Here is a 19,135-nt window from a genome sequence, read left to right as displayed (position 1 = left end):
GGCAGCTACCTCTGAACAGACCTCTTTTCCTGCTACCAGCTATTTCCAGAGAATCTGGATATACTACAGCTAATATTTTCATACAGTTCTCCGGAGAATAAGAACCCACATGTTAATTTCCGCAGAAGTACACCTGCATTTAAGGGTATAATTACAAATTTTCACAGTAAAAAAGTTAAATGCATTTGTCCATAATGATTTGAACCAAAGCAAACAAAACTCAAACTGAACCATTTTGCCTTAACTAAAAAATAATAATCCATAAACAATAGTTGATTTGCACTACTCTTGTTCAGCCCATTGAGTAAAGGACAGAAGGAGAGCCTTAGATACTCAAGGACTGTCCGCTAAGTTTGTAATTATGCCGATTGGTTTTTGACCAATTTACTCAGCTGGCATCCCTCACAATCTTAAGCAGAGTTTCCTGATCAAGTCTGTAAAATGACGTCTGAACGATATAGAGTTGTAAAGGCCGCAGAAAAATTAGGGGGTGGGGGAAGAGACATTTTCCAGAAAAAAAGCTCTTTCTGTGACGTGCAGAAAGAACATTTTAAAGCCCCTGTCTAGCTTACAGGGCTCTGGGAATATAATGTGACGCCTTTGCAGAACCTCCTGCAAGATTTCACAAGATTTCTGCAATCTTGTAAGATCTTGTGAGAGGTTCTCCAGAGGCCTCGCATGACCTTCCCAGAGCCGGTAAGCAAGCAAAGGGGGCTTAAAAAGCTACCCACCTTGCATGAGGGGAGCAAGTGCCACTCAGCACTGGCTGTGGTCATTCTGGGGGTGTTCTATCTTTGTGCGATTTTGCCTGTACAGTGGTACCTCGGGTTACATACGCTTCAGGTTACATATGCTTCAGGTTACAGACTCCGCTAACCCAGAAATAGTGCTTCAGGTTAAGAACAGAAATCGGGCTCCAGCAGCGTGGCCCCATTAGCTAAAGTGGTGCTTCAGGTTAAGAACAGTTTCAGGTTAAGAACGGACCTCCGGAACGAATTAAGTACTTAACCCGAGGTACCACTGTATACCAAGTAGTACAATTTTATATTCCAAACAAGTAATAAAATAACCCACTTAAGTAGTTAAAACAGTAAAATGGTGCGGGACATAGCTGTCAACCGTCCCTTATTTGGCGGGAAACTCCCTTATCCCAGTGCCGTTTCCCGCTGCTGTCCCTTATTGATGATGTCCCTTAAATTTCCCGGGTTTCATGCTCGCCCGGCTTGGGAGGGAAGCAGCGGCTCAGGGTCCTCCGCCGAGAGAGAGAGAGAGAGAGAGAGAGAGCAAGAGCTGCCGCGTCTCCATCTCTCCCTTTCTCCCCTCAGGGGCGCGTCATGAAGAGACAGGTGGCGGCGGGCAGGCAGGCAGCCCCTCGCTTGCGAGACTTCCGCCGTGATGCCAGGGGAAGCCGGAGGCGGCAGCAGCGGCGGCGGCTGAGGAGGCTGCCTGAGGGAGGAGGAAGAGGAGGGGATGGGGAAGGACGCAGAAGGGCAGTGCTTCAGTGGCACCAGTGGCGCCGCAACCACCTCATGCCGGGCTCGCAGACAGAGTGGGCGAGAGTCTCTCTCCCTCCCTCCCTCTCTCTCCGGCAGGGAAGGGCCGATGGAACTCCTAACGCCAGAATGACGGCAGCCCCGACGTGCTGCTTAGCATACCCTCCAACCAGAGCAGCATCTTAATGCAATGATTTCCCCCTCTGCATCCCTTTCATAACTCTATTTTTATAAATCATTTGTCCATCCATAGTTCAAATTTTTACTACAAGTTTTCTGTCAATCCTACCAATGTATGTTACTCTTTACAATAGCTTTTCAACTAAAATATAAACTTTCCCCATTCTTTATTAAAGAGGTCCTCTTCCTGGTTTCTAATTCTGCCTGTAAGCTTTGCCATCTCGACGTCGTTCATCAGTTTTGTCTGCCCCTCTTCTTTGGTCGGAGTTGGAGACCCTTAGGATCATCTAGTCCAACACCCTGCAAAACACAGTCAGTGGCAGCAAAAGCAGCATGGATCCATCAGTGCCGGATTTCTGTATAAACTAAGCAAAATCCCTTATTTTGGCTTCTAATCCCTTATTTTCGAGGCTGCTGGTCCCTTATTTTCAAATCTGTAAGTTGACAGCTATGGTGCAGGGTTCATAAGTAAGTTTAGCGGATATTTTGGTTTTTCCCAAAAATGTCATCCCTACCCACCCACCCACCCACCCCCCCGTGTTGAGGCCATGGGAACAGCCAAAGGGGGGCAGGCAGGGGCAATTGCCCCCACCCTAAATTAATAAAAATACATAGCTAACAATGACCGCTCCCCGCTTAAAACGGGGGGCGCCCTTTGCGTGGACGCGCGCAGCCCTAGATCTGGAGCGGCTCCATCAGCATAGGCTTGGCTTTGCCTTCCCTCAGGTGGGATACCTGGAGGTCTCCGCCTACCTCAGTCAGTTGTCCAATCCCACCTGGGGGAAGCGTTGCCAAGGAGACCAGGCCAGGTAGGGGAGGGATTACCTGCCCACACAGTAGAGGGAGGATCTTACCTGGGAATCCTCACTTGGCTCCAGAGCTTCTCCCACCCTACCCACCCTCAGTTAATGTCTTCTTTTGCAGGTTAACTTTTCTTCACAGGTTTTGCAGGTTAACTTTTCTTCACAGGTATGCGGGCGCTGCTACGTTAAGGTCGCTGTTAAAGGGCCGGAAAGGAATTTCCCTGCATTGGCAGGTTTCGCCTTTCCCGTAGCAAAACGTCACAACTTTGGCGGTATCAGGCCTTGGGCGGAATCCTTCTGTCCATCTTCCTCTTTGCGGCGGCGATACCAGGGTTCCCCGTTAAAGGGGTTTTCTGAAGGGAGGCTTTGACCGTACGCCGAAAGGTCGTCATTGCTCTCCCCGGCGGCGGCGGCGTAACGGGGGCGGTTATCTCTGCTTGAACATATGTTCTCCAGAGCCGGCCCATCCCCCCCCACACACACTGGATAACCCTGATGCTCCCTAGTCCCCGGCGGGGGACTGGGGAGGGAGAACGCCCAATGCCTGAGCCAAGGTCTACCCACATTTGAAATTTAATAAAGTTGTGGCCAATTTAATCCCATAGCACGTTGTCTTGAGTCGTTATTCCACATGACGGGGGGACCGCGCGGGATCTGGGGACTCCGCCTGTCCACGCAAAAGGCCTACCCCCTCCCTAACAAATCTCCTGGCTACGCCCATAGTTGAGGCACAGGTATTTTTCCACAGCTTCAACAATTCAACAAATTTTACACCTCTAAAACTTGAAATCAACTATTTCTTGCGGTTGAGCTCCTTCAGCTTCCTCTGCCTTTGGTTCTTCTTGCTTGAAGGAAGGTCATTCGCAAGTTTTTAATACAAGCCTTCCACATCTAGTTTGCGTAATTTGTCACAGGGGGAACTGTCTTCTTGAAAAGCGAACAGCAAGCCAAAATCCTGAAGTCTTTGCTTATTTTCAGCCCCTCAACTAATCAGTTTAATATGTAATTAAAGTTTTAGTTACCTAGTTACACGCTAGTACAGAATTTATCTTACTAAACATATCAGCTTTCGCGTTTACGGTTGTTTTTTTTACAGAGTTTATATCCCCTTATCTTCAGAAATACATGAATTGAGGCCAGCTGGAATATTTTTTTCCTTACTCAGTGCACTTAAAATATTTTCACGTCAAGTTTTTTTCACATTTTTCCCGGCTCGCCCAAACTTACAGTGCGTAATGCTTATACACACAATCCCTAAAATTGCAAGCCTCGTTAAAATAATTTGTGGTAGTTAATGCCATTGTTATTAGCCACAGTTTATCCTGAGCACTGGGAATAGAAAGTCTAATCAACTCACCATAATTTGCTGATAAGGATCTGTAGAAGACATTTTGGTTTCGGTAGCTGCCTGAAACAGGTGGTGGACGATGTTATCAGCTGCTGCTGTAATGTTCTTTTCACACTGGACTCACACAGTCTTCTAAGGGCTGTATAATTAAAAAAGCCAGGAAAAAGTTTTAACTCTTTTTATTTCTGCAGCCAATCTCCAGACATAATACCGTGCCCCTAATGCACCACCCACCAAAAAACCCCTCTCTTGTGCCAAACCAACTTCCTGCTGGCTTTAAGGGAAGATGTTATGTACTGAAGCTCTCACCCTGGGCCAGCAGGGGGATACTGTAGATAGTTATGCAAATGAAGGATCGAAAGTGACGATCAGTGATTGGATAGTTTGTATGCAAATGAAGGATCGAAAGTGACGTTCAGTGATTGGATAGTTTTAGAAAGTTGCTACAGTTATGTTGTTCTGGAGCTCTATATAAGCAGGCTGACTGAGCTCCTCAGTTCAGTTCTGTTCTGGCCTTTGAATAAACAAGAGCTGTTTGAAGAATCGCTGTGTCGTCTGATATGTTTGCCCACAACTTAACAGAAGACAAGCAAAAACAATAGTTTGGGCTTACAGGCTGAAACCTTACCTGCCATCTTTCGGGTTGCTAGTTTAAAAGTCCAGGTGGCAGGTTTGTGTTCCAGCACCTCATTTTTCTCTCTTCGTTGAGAGGGGGCTTGGCAAAGTTCAGTTCAGCTAAGGTGGAAAGAGCCTTCCAGCATTTCTTTCCAGTGCCTCAAATTTATGGAATTCCACGTGTAAAATGAAGCAGGCATAGCAGGAAGGAAGGAAGCTCCAGTGTACAGTGGTACCTTGGGTTACATATGCTTCAGGTTACATACACTTCAGGTTACAGACTCCGCTAACCCAGAAATAGTACCTCGGGTTAAGAACTTTGCTTCAGGATGAGAACAGAAATCGTGCTCTGGCGGCGCGGCGGCAGCGGGAGGCCCCATTAGAATTAAGTACTTAACCTGAGGTACCACTGTATTTGATTGGGGCTTCCTCTGAATAAAATGCAGAAAATTCAGCTGTCCATTTTTCAAAGGTAGTCACTATACCTGCAAGTATTTCACTTATAGTTTTAAAAATATTTCTAACTTGTTTTTCAGAATTAACTGAGATAACTATTGCAAGGTTTTTATTGTCCAGTGGGGCATGTAGCCAACGACGGTATCTCCAACAGCAGTGACAGATCTATGTGTAAAAGGTAAAAGGTAAAGGTAAAGGACCCCTGGACGGTTAAGTCCAGTCAAAGGTGACTATGGGGTTGTGGTGCTCAGCTCGCTTTGGGGCTGAGGGAGTCTGAAATCATATGGGGATGTCAGCAGCTGCTTTTGTTTACTGATGTGCCGGCCATATTTATGAGCAGTTCAAAAAGAACACCTGGACAGTTCAATAATTCAAGCCATGCAAATATTGTATTAAGTGATGCAAAAAAGCTGTTGGGAACAAATGTGGAAAAAGACCCTGAACAAGCATATCCATTTTCCATCTTCCTGCCAGAGCCACTCCCCACAGACTCCACTGCTATTCTCCACAGAGCATTCACCAATATTTATAATATCAAGCAAAGAATTATACTGTAGAACACGGACTGCCTTTTCCTGGGATGTCATGATAAGGACGGCATTGACAGAAATCTCCAACATGGCATTTTTAAGAGGAATCTTTCGGGGGCAAAGCTACATGAAACATTTATGTCTGAAAGTATCACCACAGCATAAAATTATTGAATTTGAGCTTCAAAAAGAAAAATGGAGAGCTAGATTTATCACTGCAACAAAAGTCCACCATGTATTGACCTCAAAGAGGCATTTAGGGAGTATGAGTTCTCGACTCTCCCAAGATCCCTCTTTCTATGGAACCTGGAAGCACTTCTTACCCGTCGAAAGTCAGGCTTGTCCTAGAGCCCACAGAGACACACAAACCCATTTTTGAGGATTTCCTCCCACTCTATGTAGGCTTTTAAATTATCATGGAATGCAGCTCTAAGCAAGATAGCATGTACAGTGGTACCTTGGTTCTCAAGCTTAATCTGTTCCAGGAGTCCGTTCGGCTCCCGAAACAGTTCGAAAACCAAGGCGTGGCTTCCGATTGGCTGCAGGAGCTTCCTGCACTGAAGCGAAAGCTGCGTCGGGCATTCAGCTTCTGAAAAACATTCTCAAACCAGAACACTTACTTCTGGGTCTGCGGCGTTCGGGAGCCGATTTGTTCGACAACTAAGCCGTTCAGGAACCAAGGTACCACCGTATATGCACACAAGGAAAATCCGTAGGTGTTGTATCATCACACACTTTGCACATGAATTATAACCACTGGGCAGTTCTAAATTTTCCTTTCAAAACACCCTGGTCTAACCCACAGAGGGCATCTTCTTGTGTTCTTAAGACAACCCCATGCCAATTGTTGACGTAGCTTTGGTATTTCCATACTTCTGAAACTTTTATTGTTATAGCAAAACCAAATTGTAGTGATACACCATGTATGCAGCTTTACTTCCTGGTGTCCGAACAGCAAATGCTTTGTTCAGAAGTGTTGCAAAGAGACATCACTCAAAGCAATAATGGAAAAATTAAGGGGGAACAAGGAGACATCTTCCGTGTAAGCAGTAAGGCGAGATGCAAAATTGTGCAAACATACATTTCAGGAAATATCAAGAGCTATACAAAACAGACCATTATATTTATATTATGCCATTTCTACACACATTCCCAGGTGCTGTGCCCCACATATCATATCATATATCACATCCCAGTCATTTTACCTAGATTCTGATAGCACTACCAATATTTAATTACAGCTGATACACAAGTGCCACTGAACACTGAAGGACTTAGCTCCAAGTAAACATGCACAGGATTGTGCTGTTACAACATGCTAAAAAAGTTTCCCATAGTTTCCCTCATAAAGCTGAGAAAAAGCATTAGGCAAGCTGTATAAAATACAGTGGTACCTCAGGTTACATACGCTTCAGGTTACATACGCTTCAGGTTACAGACTCCGCTAACCCAGAAATATTACCTTGGATTAAGAACTTTGCTTCAGGATGAGAACAGAAATCGTGCTCTGGCGGTGCGGCGGCAGCAGGAGGCCCCATTAGCTAAAGTAGTACCTCAGGTTAAGAACAGTTTCAGGTTAAGAACGGACCTCCGGAACGAATTAAGTTCTTAACCTGAGGTACCACTGTATACAGACCTCCCTAGAATCATAGAATTGTTTAGTTGGAATGGCCCATAAGGGTTATCTAGCCCAACCCCCTGCAATGCAGGAATCTTTTGCCCAACATGGAGCTCGAACCCACAACCTTGAGATTAAAAGTCTCACGCTCTACCAACTGAGCTATTCATCCCCTGTATGCCACCCCGTAGAAGGGTGTTTCGAAAGAACTACACCATCACAATGAATTCTTAAAGAACTGGCTAATCATATGTTTCACACTTATACATTGTCACCTCGGGAGACCAAACTAAATGACAATTAACAGACACCGGATGACTTTATTCAATTGTGCAGAACCAATGGGCTGTACGGTATAGTATGTGGTGCAGGCCCCAGTTCAAATTTCCACCTAGGATTGACCTCTCTCGGTGACTTATCTCACAGGGTTGCCATGAGAATGAAAACAAAAGTTGTAAAACTCTGCAGTTCAAAGGTGTTAAGTCAGCGATAATTAGCCACAAGAAGGTTAAATACTTTTCTCATAACAGTAAAACTCAACAATGGAAGAAAGGGCTCTGTACGTCAGGCACCATTCAGAACTTCCGCTCATTGTGACTCAACAATGGCATTACTTTGAAGTTGTATATTTGCTTTTATTGAAGTATAATGTGATACCCTTGGTCAGAGTGCACAATTTTAAAAAAATAAGCTTGTGTCATTTCCATTAGGTAGCTCTAAATGTCTGTTCCTTAAATAAGTGGAAAAGGAAAGTAACAAAGGCTATGCCCTTTATAGTAGTCATTTATTATGAAGTATTATTGCAACTTGCTGGCATCTTCTCAAGAATAAACTGAATCCTGGAACTGGATATGGGTGAACCATAACAAGGGAGTGTGACTCCACCCAGACTAGACATATCCCCAGCCAACTGGTCTAATGAGTGCTTTGCTATCAGTTTTGATTTATCTGGATTGAACTCTACTCAGTAGACCCGTTGGCTGGCGATATGACTGGTATGGGTGGGGGTCAGACTCGCTTGTAAGATTCAGGTTGGTGGCTTCAACTGCTGGATTCCACCCTGCTCCTATTGTAACCCAGGCTACCTGTGCCAGCTACAGCTGCTTCAGGTAAACAGAAATTCGGCCAACATTGTTCATGCTGTACCAAATAGTATGGGAAACAGCCTTACTAGAAAAAATACCGTATTTTTCGCCCTATAGGACGCACTTTTCCCCCTCCAAAAATGAAGGGGAAATGTGTGTGCGTCCTATGGGGCGAATGCAGGCTTTTGCTGAAGCCTGGAGAGCGAGAGGCGCCGACCCCTCTCGCTCTCCGGGCTTCAGGAAGCTATCCGCAAGCCTTGCGAACCTGGCGGGAGTTCCCGCGGGCTCTCAAGGCTTGCGGATAGCAGCCTGCAGCCCGAAGCACGGGGCGCGCTCTGGAGGGCGCCCCGTGCTTCGCGCAGATGTCCACAAGTCTTGCGAGCCCGGCAGGGGTTTCCGCCGGGCTCGCAAGGCTTGCGGATAGGAGCCTGTTCTGGGGGCTGGGGTCAGGGGAAGCTTGAGGTGCGCCCTATGGGCCAGTGCGCCCTATAGGGCGAAAAATACGGTAACCAATACAGTGGTACCTCGGGTTACATATGCTTCAGGTTACATACGCTTCAGGTTACAGACTCCGCTAACCCAGAAATAGTGGTTCGGGTTAAGAACTTTGTTTCAGGATGAGAACAGAAATCGTGCTCCGGCGGCGCGGCAGCAGCAGGAGGCCCCATTAGCTAAAGTGGTGCTTCAGGTTAAGAACAATTTCAGGTTAAGAACAGATCTCTGGAACGAATTAAGTACTTAACCCGAGGTACCACTGTAAACTGAAACTGACACTGGGACAAATAGAAGAAGATGCCTTCACCCCGGTATGGCTCCCCTTTATCACATACACAGCCCCAACAAGACAATGACAAAAAGCCACCAACAGCATACAAATCAATATGGCTAACCTGATCCAAAACACCCGCCCACCCCACTCAGACATGAAAACAAAGACCATCACAGCCAACCACAAATGAACAGCCACACCCTAGGCCAACCCCAACCTCTCTCACCACCAAAGGAACACAAGTGAACAGCAGAGAACCTGCACAAGCAACGCTGACACAAAACCCCACATATATTAAGTAAAATAGAAATATCACCACCCGACCCCAACCCCACTCATCTTCCCCCACCTCTTTCCCCCTATTCTTCCTAATGTCTCAACAAATGAAACCGATTTGTCACTGCCCCTCAGTCTAGCAAACTGGAGTATAGGTGAGCTATACATGTAATAACAAAAACAAACAAACAAATAAATTTCCCAGGTTGCAGCACAGCTCTGTGCTCAACATAAGAATGCCTTTGAAAATTGTTGGAAAAGTCCTGCTAGCACAAAATGCTCGACTATTGGCAGGTTAGAGTCAGCATATTGTACCCGTATCTTCTGTATTCTGAAAAATATGCACTGGTTACCAGGTTTCCAGACCAAGTACTGCTTTCAGTCTTAAAGCTCTCATCTCCCTGGGTTCTGACTATCTTAGGGAATATCTCCTTCCACACTTAGCAGTTAAATGTGTTGGATAAACAGCTTCATATAATCAACATGGTTAACTCTAACCAATGCATGAAGGGTTTAATACAATAGAGTAAACTGTCCTGTCAGGCTTAGCAATGTCAGCTTCCCCTCACCTTGGGAGGAACTAAGTAATCAAGCCTTTGTTCACCCTCTGTCTACCTGAGAAGCTGAACATATAAAGAGATTTGAGCTGGTTGCTCCAGCTCAGACCATATGGCAAACACAAGCCACTCTTGAGTTCCTACACCAGTAATTTAGGAACTTTCACCACTTTGTAACTAACTTTTCTGTCGCACATGAAACTGACCTTTGGAGAGCTTGTAAGTAACCCATTTTTAACTCACCAAACGTGGTCTTTTTCTATGCTGGGGGAGTGGGAAATTTTGGAAGGAGCTTTGAATGGTATAGTTTAAAGGTCTAACAACTTATATTTCCACACTTTACTTTTCTGCATCTCTTGTGATTTTAAATCTCTGCTGAAATTCTCTCACCAAAGAGTGCTTGCATCAACCCTGGATCTTGGCATCCAGGAATTCTCATGTTATACCTATTCCTTTACCTTGGACCAACAAAACGGGAGTACCAAACACCTAACAGGCCACAAAATACAACTGGTGGGCTGAACTTGACTTGGTGGGCCAGGAGTTGTCCAGTGCTGTTGAAAGTCTTCTTTAAAAATGAACTCCAATGATCCTTAAAGGCTACTTGTCTTCATCATCCTTTGGGAATGCAATCAAACCAGTCCGACTGGCTCATACAGCCACAGCTAATGACTAACTGATAACTCTTGAAGAGGTTCGATAATAAACCCAGCTTTCTCACATTCTGCTGCATAGGGTATTGCACAATTAAGTACTTGAAGGTTTTAAAGTGCTTTCCCCTAATTTATCCAACCTTGGTCACTCTATGAAACAGATCCCCTGACTAGATATGCCAGCCATGTCCTTTCTTGCTTTCTCAAACTATCTATGTCTTCCCTGGAGACACTAATGACAAAGCAAAGTGACACAATGGGGAGGGGGGGTTGTTGATGGGTGAGGGTTGTTGCTGCTGGTGGTTTCTTGTATCTTTATTTTAGATTTTGTCGTGATATATGTGGAAATTGTTCAGTTTGGTTTTGTATTTTTGTTTAATGTTTCATTTATTTGAAATAAAAAACTTAAGGTCATATATATATATATATATATATATATATATATATATATATATAAATGTACCAAGCAAACACGTACGTAAATATATAAACCACATGTCTGAAGCAGCACAGGAAAACAGCCCTGAAACTATTTTTACTCTCAAACTGACCAAATGTTTTCTCTGCAAGGTTGAAGGGAAATGGAAAAGCCTCCCCATTGTCTTTTCATTCACAAATCCTTTCTTAAGGGTATGTCTGTGTATGAATAGGGTGAGCCTGTGACCTGGCTCAGGAACTAAGTATTTATCATTACAAAAGATGGGCCAGGCTCCCCAGGGTATCCAATCAAGTAAGCATTAACAGGTAACCTGCCAGACAGGAGGTAAACAACGCACTCAGATTTCTGTTGTAGACCGCCCTTTCTGTGATGTAGGTATGATAGGGGGGTGGTCTTGAGCTACACCCCTTCTGTGATGTATGTATGATGTTTCTGGGGCTGGTCTTGGACTCCAGAGCGGTCAATTTAAAATGTCTATATAAGGGTGGGCACACCTTGGTTTGGGGTCCTCCTCCTCTCTCCTGCGTGTGAAGGGGGCACCCTGTTGCAACAGTTCAATAAAGATCAAGCTTACTAGCTGCTTTGCTTCTCAATATTCTCTGTTACTTTCTCCGACCAATGGAGAACCTGCAAAAGACTCTATAAGGGCTCTTGTGTCCCCCATAAGAGAATAAGGGCAGATTTTCGTTTATTACATATTGTTTATGACTACAGTGGTACCTTGGTTCCCAAACGGCTTAGCTGATGAACAAATCAGCTCCCAGATGCCGCAAATCCAGAAGTGTCCCAGTTCGCAAACGTTTTTCGGAAGCCAAACGTCCGTTTCAGCTGTCGGCATTGTTTCCGGGGCCAATCAGCCAATCGGAAGCCATGCCTTGGTTTTTGAACGATTTGGAAGTCGAACAGACTTCCAGAGCGGATTGAGTTCGAGAACCGAGGTACCACTGTACTTTGGTTATGCTGTAGTTATGCATTCATTTCATCTTGCAAGCAGCCTTGAGTATGGTTTGAACTGTGGAAAAAAGGCATGTAAGTAAGAAAGTAAGTAACGGACAGGGAATTTCTGGCTGCTGCAGTTTTTCTAATCTCCACATGAACACAAGCAGAACTTGCCAGAATTCTTTCTTTCTACAGAGCTCCTGAAGGCATGTAATCCCTGCCTCCCTTTGCATATGGCCACTCTATGGCAGTGATGGGAAACCTCAGGCGTGGCCCTCCAGACCCCTCAACCTGGCCCCTGAAACTGTCCCCAAGCCACACCCTCTCCCTAGCTACATCCTCTCACCAGCCCTGCTCCACACCCCAAGTGTTTTTGCTTGGCCTGAAACGTGTCCTTGGAACGCCTTCACTTCCTGGTTGGATAATGTTTATTTTATTTACTTATTGAATTTATATAATGCCCTAAACCCAAGGGGGGTCTCAGGGTGGTTCACAGAATAAAATCAAGATATAAAACCACAAAATACATCATAAAAATAAAAACACTAACCCAATAAAGGTAAAGGGACCCCTGACCGTTAGGTCCAGTCGTGGATGACTCTGGGGTTGCGGCACTCATCTCGCTTTATTAGCTGAGGGAGCCGGACTACAGCTTCTGGGTCATGTGGCCAGTATGACTAAGCTGCTTCTGGCGAACCAGAGCAGCGCACGGAAACGCCGTTTACCTTCCCGCTGGAGCGGTACCTATTTATCTACTTGCACTTGGACGTGCTTTCGAACTGCTAGGTTGCCAAGAGCAGGGACCGAGCAACGGGAGCTCACCCCGTCACGGGGATTTGAACCGCTGAACTTCTGATCGGCAAGTCCTAGGCTCAGTGGTTTACACCAACAGCGCCACCCACGCCACCCCCCAAAAAACACATTTTCAAAGGGCATAGGATGTACTGTATTTCTTTGTATTTTAGAATCTGCATTACCACACAATGCCATACATCAAATTTAAGATTGAATGAATCAGAATAGTAGGGTGTTTTTTGGTCCAAGTAATGTATGCTTTGGAGTCAGCAATGGGCACAAACTAACCTAACTAATCAGTGAAGAAATCCTTGAATCGCTTTTGTAAGGAAGGGCAAAGTAACAGCGCCAAGAGCGAAGGAAAGGATGGCAAGCATCTCTGCACAATTTGGACAGAAAACCTACTAGAATTGCACGGGTACAGGCAGGGAACCTGTGGCAGCCATTTTGCTTGGACCACTGGATGGAGCTAGCAGCTCACACAATTCATGAACTGCTTTACAATCGGGATTTAGCTTTCTTGGCCAGCATTTAATCTATTTTGCACAAACACTTCATTTCAACTCCAGAACACTTCAATCCAGCGTTTAGGAATGTTGCCTTAAAGCTACATTTTTAAAATAAATTGAAAAAAAATGTACAAACCGCTTCATCGATAATAGAGCAGGGCATGCGAGTGTGCACAAAAACTAGCCTCGTGTATGAAAGGGAAGATTTGTGTAAATTGCTCCAACTAATTCTGCCTCTGTCCCTGGCAGGCTGGCCAGAAGTGAATGCCACCTCCAGGCTGGGAAAGGTTTCTGCACCTTCCAGTGTAGCGTGGTGATCAGTCCAAATTGGCTTTCAGAATATTTCTTCCATTTTTCTACACAGAAATGACACATGAGCAAGCCTATTGAGTAGAGTAATGGAACAGTGTGTGATTCCAGCTAGGAAACCAAGATCTGTGCAACTAGTTCCCCATACCCAAGAGGTTCTTTTGGTGCATGTTTCTTGGCCATCTGTTATGGATGCTTTAGCAGAGATTCCTGCATTCCAGGGGGTTGGTCTAGATGACCCTTGGGGTCACTTCCAACTCTACAATTCTAAATTAACTAGGAAGCATACTTTCCATCCCTTCCACAATGGGCCATGTTAAGCTAAGACAAGTCATTTGGCCGGCCACTGTGAGAACAGCACTTTGCGGTTCTCAACCTGTGGGTTCCCAGATGTTGTTGGACTACAACTCCCATCATCCCTAGCTAGCAAGGCCAGAGCTCAGGGGTGATGGGAGTTGTAGTCCAACATCATCTGGGGACCCACAGGTTGAGAACCGCTGGGCGGCCCTTTGGTGTGATCCTGCAAAGCTCTTCTTAAGACCTACGACTGCTTCCCAGTAGTAATATAAGTCCTGCTACTGCATCACAAGGGACGTGGGTGGCGCTGTGGGTTAAACCACAGAGCCAGGACTTGCTGACCAGAAGGTCGGCAGTTCGAATCCCCGTAACGGGGTGAGCTCCCGTTGCTCAGTCCCTGCTCCTGCCAACCTAGCAGTTCGAAAGCACGTCAAAGTGCAAGTAGATCAATAGGTACCACTCTGGTGGGAAGGTAAATGGCGTTTCCGTGCGCTGCTCTGGTTCACCATGCTGGCCACATGCCACATGACCCGGAAGCTGTACGCCAGCTCCCTCGGCCAATAAAGCGAGATGAGCGCCGAAACCCCAGAGTCGGTCATGACTGGACCTAATGGTCAGGGGTCCCTTTACCTTTACTGCTTCACAAATGCCTGTAAGCCCAGAGTATCCAAAAGTCCTACAGGAAAGTAGAGCATCGCTTCTTACAAGAGAAGAGAAGAGAAGAGAAGAGAAGAGAAGAGAGAGAGAGAGAGAGAGAGAGAGAGAGAGAGAGAGAGAGAAAGAAAGAAAGAAAGAAAGAAAGAAAGAAAGAAAGAAAGAAGTCTTCCCAAAGATACTTGAGGGGGTACCTATGCAAAATCTGGACAACAAAATGATGCATATAACCTAATCAACTGCTATTATTGCTTCCTCTGGGTGGATTAAATCCTATGATTCTAAGACGGCAGCTCCCCACAGCCACAGGGCAAACTGCTTTGAAACTATTTCAGGGCTTTCCAAAATCAGTTTATGATACAACACGGGAGTTGGCGGTTCAAGGGGGTTGGGAGGGAGCAAAACATTTCACAACTTGGACACAACTTGCACAGCGATTTGCGTCTCGGCCTTTTTCTCTTCCAGGTTCACATATCATCACATCTGCATGCTTATCCTCAGGACAGGTGTAAACAAAATCAATCTGCCCTTTTTCCCTTATGGGGTATCCAAGAGCCTGTATAGAGTCCGTATAGAGCCCGTAGGAGAAAATAACAGAGGCCAACCGGAGAATATTGAGAAGCAAAGCAGCTAGTAAGCCTGATCTTTATTGATCTGTTGCAACAGGGAGCTCCCCTCACACTCAGGAAAGGAGGAGGACCTCGAACAACGGTGCGCAAGGCCTTATATAGAAATTTTAAATTCCCTGCCCTGGAGCTCCAGGCCACCCCTCCATACATTTGAGGACCTCGAACAACGGTGCGCAAGGCCTTATATAGAAATTTTTGAATTCCCTGTCCTGGAGCTCCAGACCACCCCTCCATACATCATACATACATCATAGAAGGGGTGTAATCCAAGACCACCACCCTCCAGATACATCATACCTACATCACAGAAAAGGCGGTCTACAGCAGAAATCTGAGTTTGTTGTTTATCTCGTCTGACAGGTTACCTGTTAATGCTCACTTGATTGGCTACCCTGGGGAGCCTGGCCAGTCTTTTGTAATGATAAATACTTAGTTCCTGAGCCAGGTCACAGGCTCACCCTATTCAAACACAGACAGACATACCCTTAAGGCAGGATTTGTGAAGGAAAAGACAATGGGGAGGCTTTTCCATTTTCCTTTGACCTTGCAGAGAAAATATTTGGTCAGTTTGGGAATCAAAAATGGTTTCAGGTCGGTCTTCCTGTGCTGATCTATGTACGTGCTTGGTTGGTACGTTTATGAACATTTATTATATATCTAAGACTTTAAAATTCTTATCACACAGGACAGATCAAAACCGCAAAAATTCAGGCTTTGGCCCAACGTTTTGTTAATGCTAATTTCACTTTTGCCTCTCTGCTCTACAAAGGACAGCATTCTGTTTCCTCAAAGTCCGCAACAGTTAACTTCACAAAACACGTAAAAACTTGATCCAGATTCCTCTCGCTTTCCTCCCCCGCAAAAAGAGAACCGGAAGAAATCAGTAACATGTGGAAGTTTAACTGCTGCCTTGTTTTTAAAACCTGTAAAAGGCTGACTTAATGACTCCTCTCCCAAAATCACATCGTGCTAGGAATCACATCTGCAGGAAAATCTCCTACAAATGTTGACGAGGGGCTTCCCCCACCCTACCCGACAGACACAAGCTTTGACCTCAAGGCTGAATCATGGTTACGTTTTGTAGGGAAAATGGTCCATAAATTGTGTAATCCAAGAATGACACATACCTCTGGGATGAGAAGAGCCCCAGCTATTGTGGCTTACAAGGGGCTGGGTTGTTATAACAGACAACTAGAATAAGGCCGCCACCTTTAAATCTGGCAAATGATGAGCAATCTAGCATTCACTTTTTCATTCTTCAGTTAGAAGAGGAAGCTAGGTAAAGGTAAAGGGACCCCTGACCATTAGGTCCAGTCGTGGCCGACCCTGGGGTTGCGGCGCTCATCTCACTCTATTAGCCGAGGGAGCCGGCGTACAGCTTCCGGGTCATGTGGCCAGCATGACTAAGCCGCTGCTGGCGAACCAGAGCAGCGCACGGAAACGCCGTTTACCTTCCCGCTGGAGTGGTACCTATTTATCTACTTGCACTTTGAGGTGCTTTCGAACTGCTAGGTTGGCAGGATCAGAGACTGAGCAACGGGAGTGCACCCCGTCATGGGGATTCGAACCGCCGAACTTCTGATCAGCAAGTCCTAGGCTCTGTGGTTTAACCCACAGAGGAAGCTAACAAGGGCTTATTGCTGCTGCAAAAATCTCCCAAGAAAAACGGCAGTGCTGGCTTCAACTTGCTCTTGGCTGCTTCTACCATAAGCACTATGTAGTGTTTATTACTGACTGCAGCAACAGGAACTGAGGAGCCACAGGGCAATGCATTCCAGCCCTTGGCATGGGCCTAGACCTGTTATTAAATTCCCTGGGGCAACTGGTAGTATTTTGGCACCCTAGGCAAAATCTTACAATGCAACTCAATATGCACCTTTTACACAGAGACACTAAGATCCCTGGCACGTTTAAACACACAATACCTGCCAATTTTTGAAAATCTTGGAAAACAGAGATTGCTGGCATTTATACACCTTGTTTATCCACCTAAAAATATGTGCCGGAAACAAGAATGTCTGAGAAGATTTCTTCAGATGCTTTAAGATGCAGAGCAGCTTTAAATTTTGTTCTGCTCAAGGTATTTGGGTTCAGCTAAGACCTGCCTAGCTTGTTGGCTAAGAAACCAATTAGGCAACCACCATGTTGAAATGTGAATAATTAAGCAAGTAGATAAATGTCTTAAAATGCAGTAAAGGACTGCACTAAACCTATCAGCTAGAATATTATATACACAGAAATAAAGGTGAGCAGGTTTCAACAAAGGAAGTGTGGCTTTTGAAAGCGAAAATTAAGAGAGCAAAATGATGAAGTAATTAAAAAATATTACAGCCAGATGAAATCACGGGCAGGATTTGAGATAAAAGCAGCAGGAGAATGACAAAATGTAAAAGATAATTTTTTTGTAATAGATAAAGATTTAATGCAGTAGAAAAGGTTTGGATAAAAACACTGTGGAAATGAGGGTGGGAAGTCAACTTATGAAACAAGGTATTTGATTTCTGAGGTTGATATTTGATAAATATTTGAGGTTATTGCGCAAATGTTTGAAAAATGAAAGAGAGAACTGCACTAAACCTGAGCAGGTAAAAAGCTTACATCTGATTGCAAGATGTTATGCTTGACCTATCTAGCAGTTCAACAACCAAGGTACCACTGTAAAATTATTCTATACCATAACGGAGAAAGGAGTGTGAAGTTTTGTGGTGCTGATTGTATGCTGGCGACTGACCCAGCTGCCCTCATGTCACAGAGAGGAAGCCAAACCAGAACTGTCTTGAGTCCTATTCACAGGTACTCACAACCCCCCCACATTCATCACAGGCACAAAGGAGTCACACTCATTCAGTAACTGTGTCAAGGAGTTACACACACACACACAAATGGATATGCATAGGGCCTCTGAACATGGCCCTTGAATATGCTGGCCAGTGGGGCTTTTCTGAGGCACATGTGGTAGTGAAAGATAGGCCTATACAACCCCCTCATGTGCTCTTCAATGCAAAATATATCGTAGCGTCAGCTGTACCAGTTTCATTTCTTTTTAGTGACCTTCCCCAAAAGCAGTGGTAGCAGTTGTTGTTTAGTCGTTTAGTCATGTCCGACTCTTCGTGACCCCATGGACCAGAGCATGCCAGGCACTTCTGTCTTCCACTGCCTCCCGCAGTTTGGTCAAACTCATGCTGGTAGCTTCGAGAACACTATCCAACCATCTCGTCCTCTGTTGTCCCCTTCTCTTTGTGCCCTCCATCTTTCCCAACATCAGGGTCTTTTCCAGGGAGTCTTCTCTTCTCATGAGGTGGCCAAAGTATTGGAGCCTCAGCTTCAAGATCTGTCCTTCCAGTGAGCACTCAGGGCTGATTTCCTTCAGAATGGAGAGGTTTGATCTTCTTGCAGTCCATGGGACTCTCAAGAGTCTCCTCCAGCACCATAATTCAATTCTTCGGTGATCAGCCTTCTTTATGGTCCAGCTTTCACTTCCATACATCACTACTGGGTAGCAGAATAGGTGCTAACTAGACTTCTGCAACTTCCTCGCCACCTCATGCCCACTGGGAATAACACAACATTGCCAATGGTCTTGAAGCATTGTGGGAAGAAGTAGTAGAGAATGCCAATGGAGGCCGCCATGTTTCCTTCTGCACACTGCCCCAGGAACAATACTACAGTGGTACCTTGGGTTACATACACTTCAGGTTACAGACTCCGCTAACCCAGAAATAGTACCTCAGGTTAAGAAGTTTGCTTCAGGATAAGAACAGAAATCGTGCTCTGGTGGTGCGGCAGCAGCAGGAGGCCCCATTAGCTAAAGTGGTGCTTCAGGTTAAGAATAGTTTCAGGTTAAGAACAGTCCTCCAGAACGAATTAAGTTCTTAACCAGAGGTACCACTGTACTTTGTTCTTGTACATGCCACAAAAGCAGGCCATACAGGCACAAATAAGTGTCACACCAAGAATGTACATTTTCCCCAAAATGTAATTTTTTCCCCAGTTTAGGAAATAATATACAGTGGTTCCTCGGGTTACAGACGCTTCAGGTTACATACGCTTCAGGTTACAGACTCCGCTAACCCAGAAATAGTACCTCGGGTTAAGAACTTTGCTTCAGGATGAGAACAGAAATTTCATGGTAGTGGCGCAGGGGCAGTGAGAGGCCCCATTAGCTAAAGTGGTGCTTCAGG

General features: G+C 45.3%; 1 protein-coding gene and 2 long non-coding RNA genes across 3 annotated transcripts in view; 1 reads left to right on the top strand and 2 right to left on the bottom strand.

The window, feature by feature from the left end:
- Window positions 1-19,135, bottom strand: part of LOC310765314 — a 197,672-nt gene that overhangs the window by 57,245 nt on the left and 121,292 nt on the right. The window lies entirely within an intron of this gene.
- The window catches only part of LOC310765312, a 112,477-nt gene that overhangs the window by 57,247 nt on the left and 36,095 nt on the right, over window positions 1-19,135 (top strand). The gene's annotated exons all lie outside the window — the stretch shown is intronic.
- PLA2G4A (phospholipase A2 group IVA) overlaps window positions 1-19,135 on the bottom strand; it is a 91,652-nt gene that overhangs the window by 54,785 nt on the left and 17,732 nt on the right. Inside the window, exon 2 of the mRNA XM_083620098.1 lies at window positions 3,834-3,963. Coding sequence (XP_083476224.1) covers window positions 3,834-3,866 — 33 coding nt within the window. The 5' untranslated portion in view covers window positions 3,867-3,963. The remainder of the gene's footprint in view (window positions 1-3,833; window positions 3,964-19,135) is intronic.

The sequence above is a fragment of the Podarcis filfolensis genome (assembly GCF_964270895.1).
Source record: "Podarcis filfolensis genome assembly, chromosome: 6".
Classification (NCBI taxonomy): domain Eukaryota; kingdom Metazoa; phylum Chordata; class Lepidosauria; order Squamata; family Lacertidae; genus Podarcis; species Podarcis filfolensis.
The sequence above is the reverse complement of the archived record's forward strand: the minus strand, read 5'-3'. Positions and strand labels throughout refer to the sequence as shown.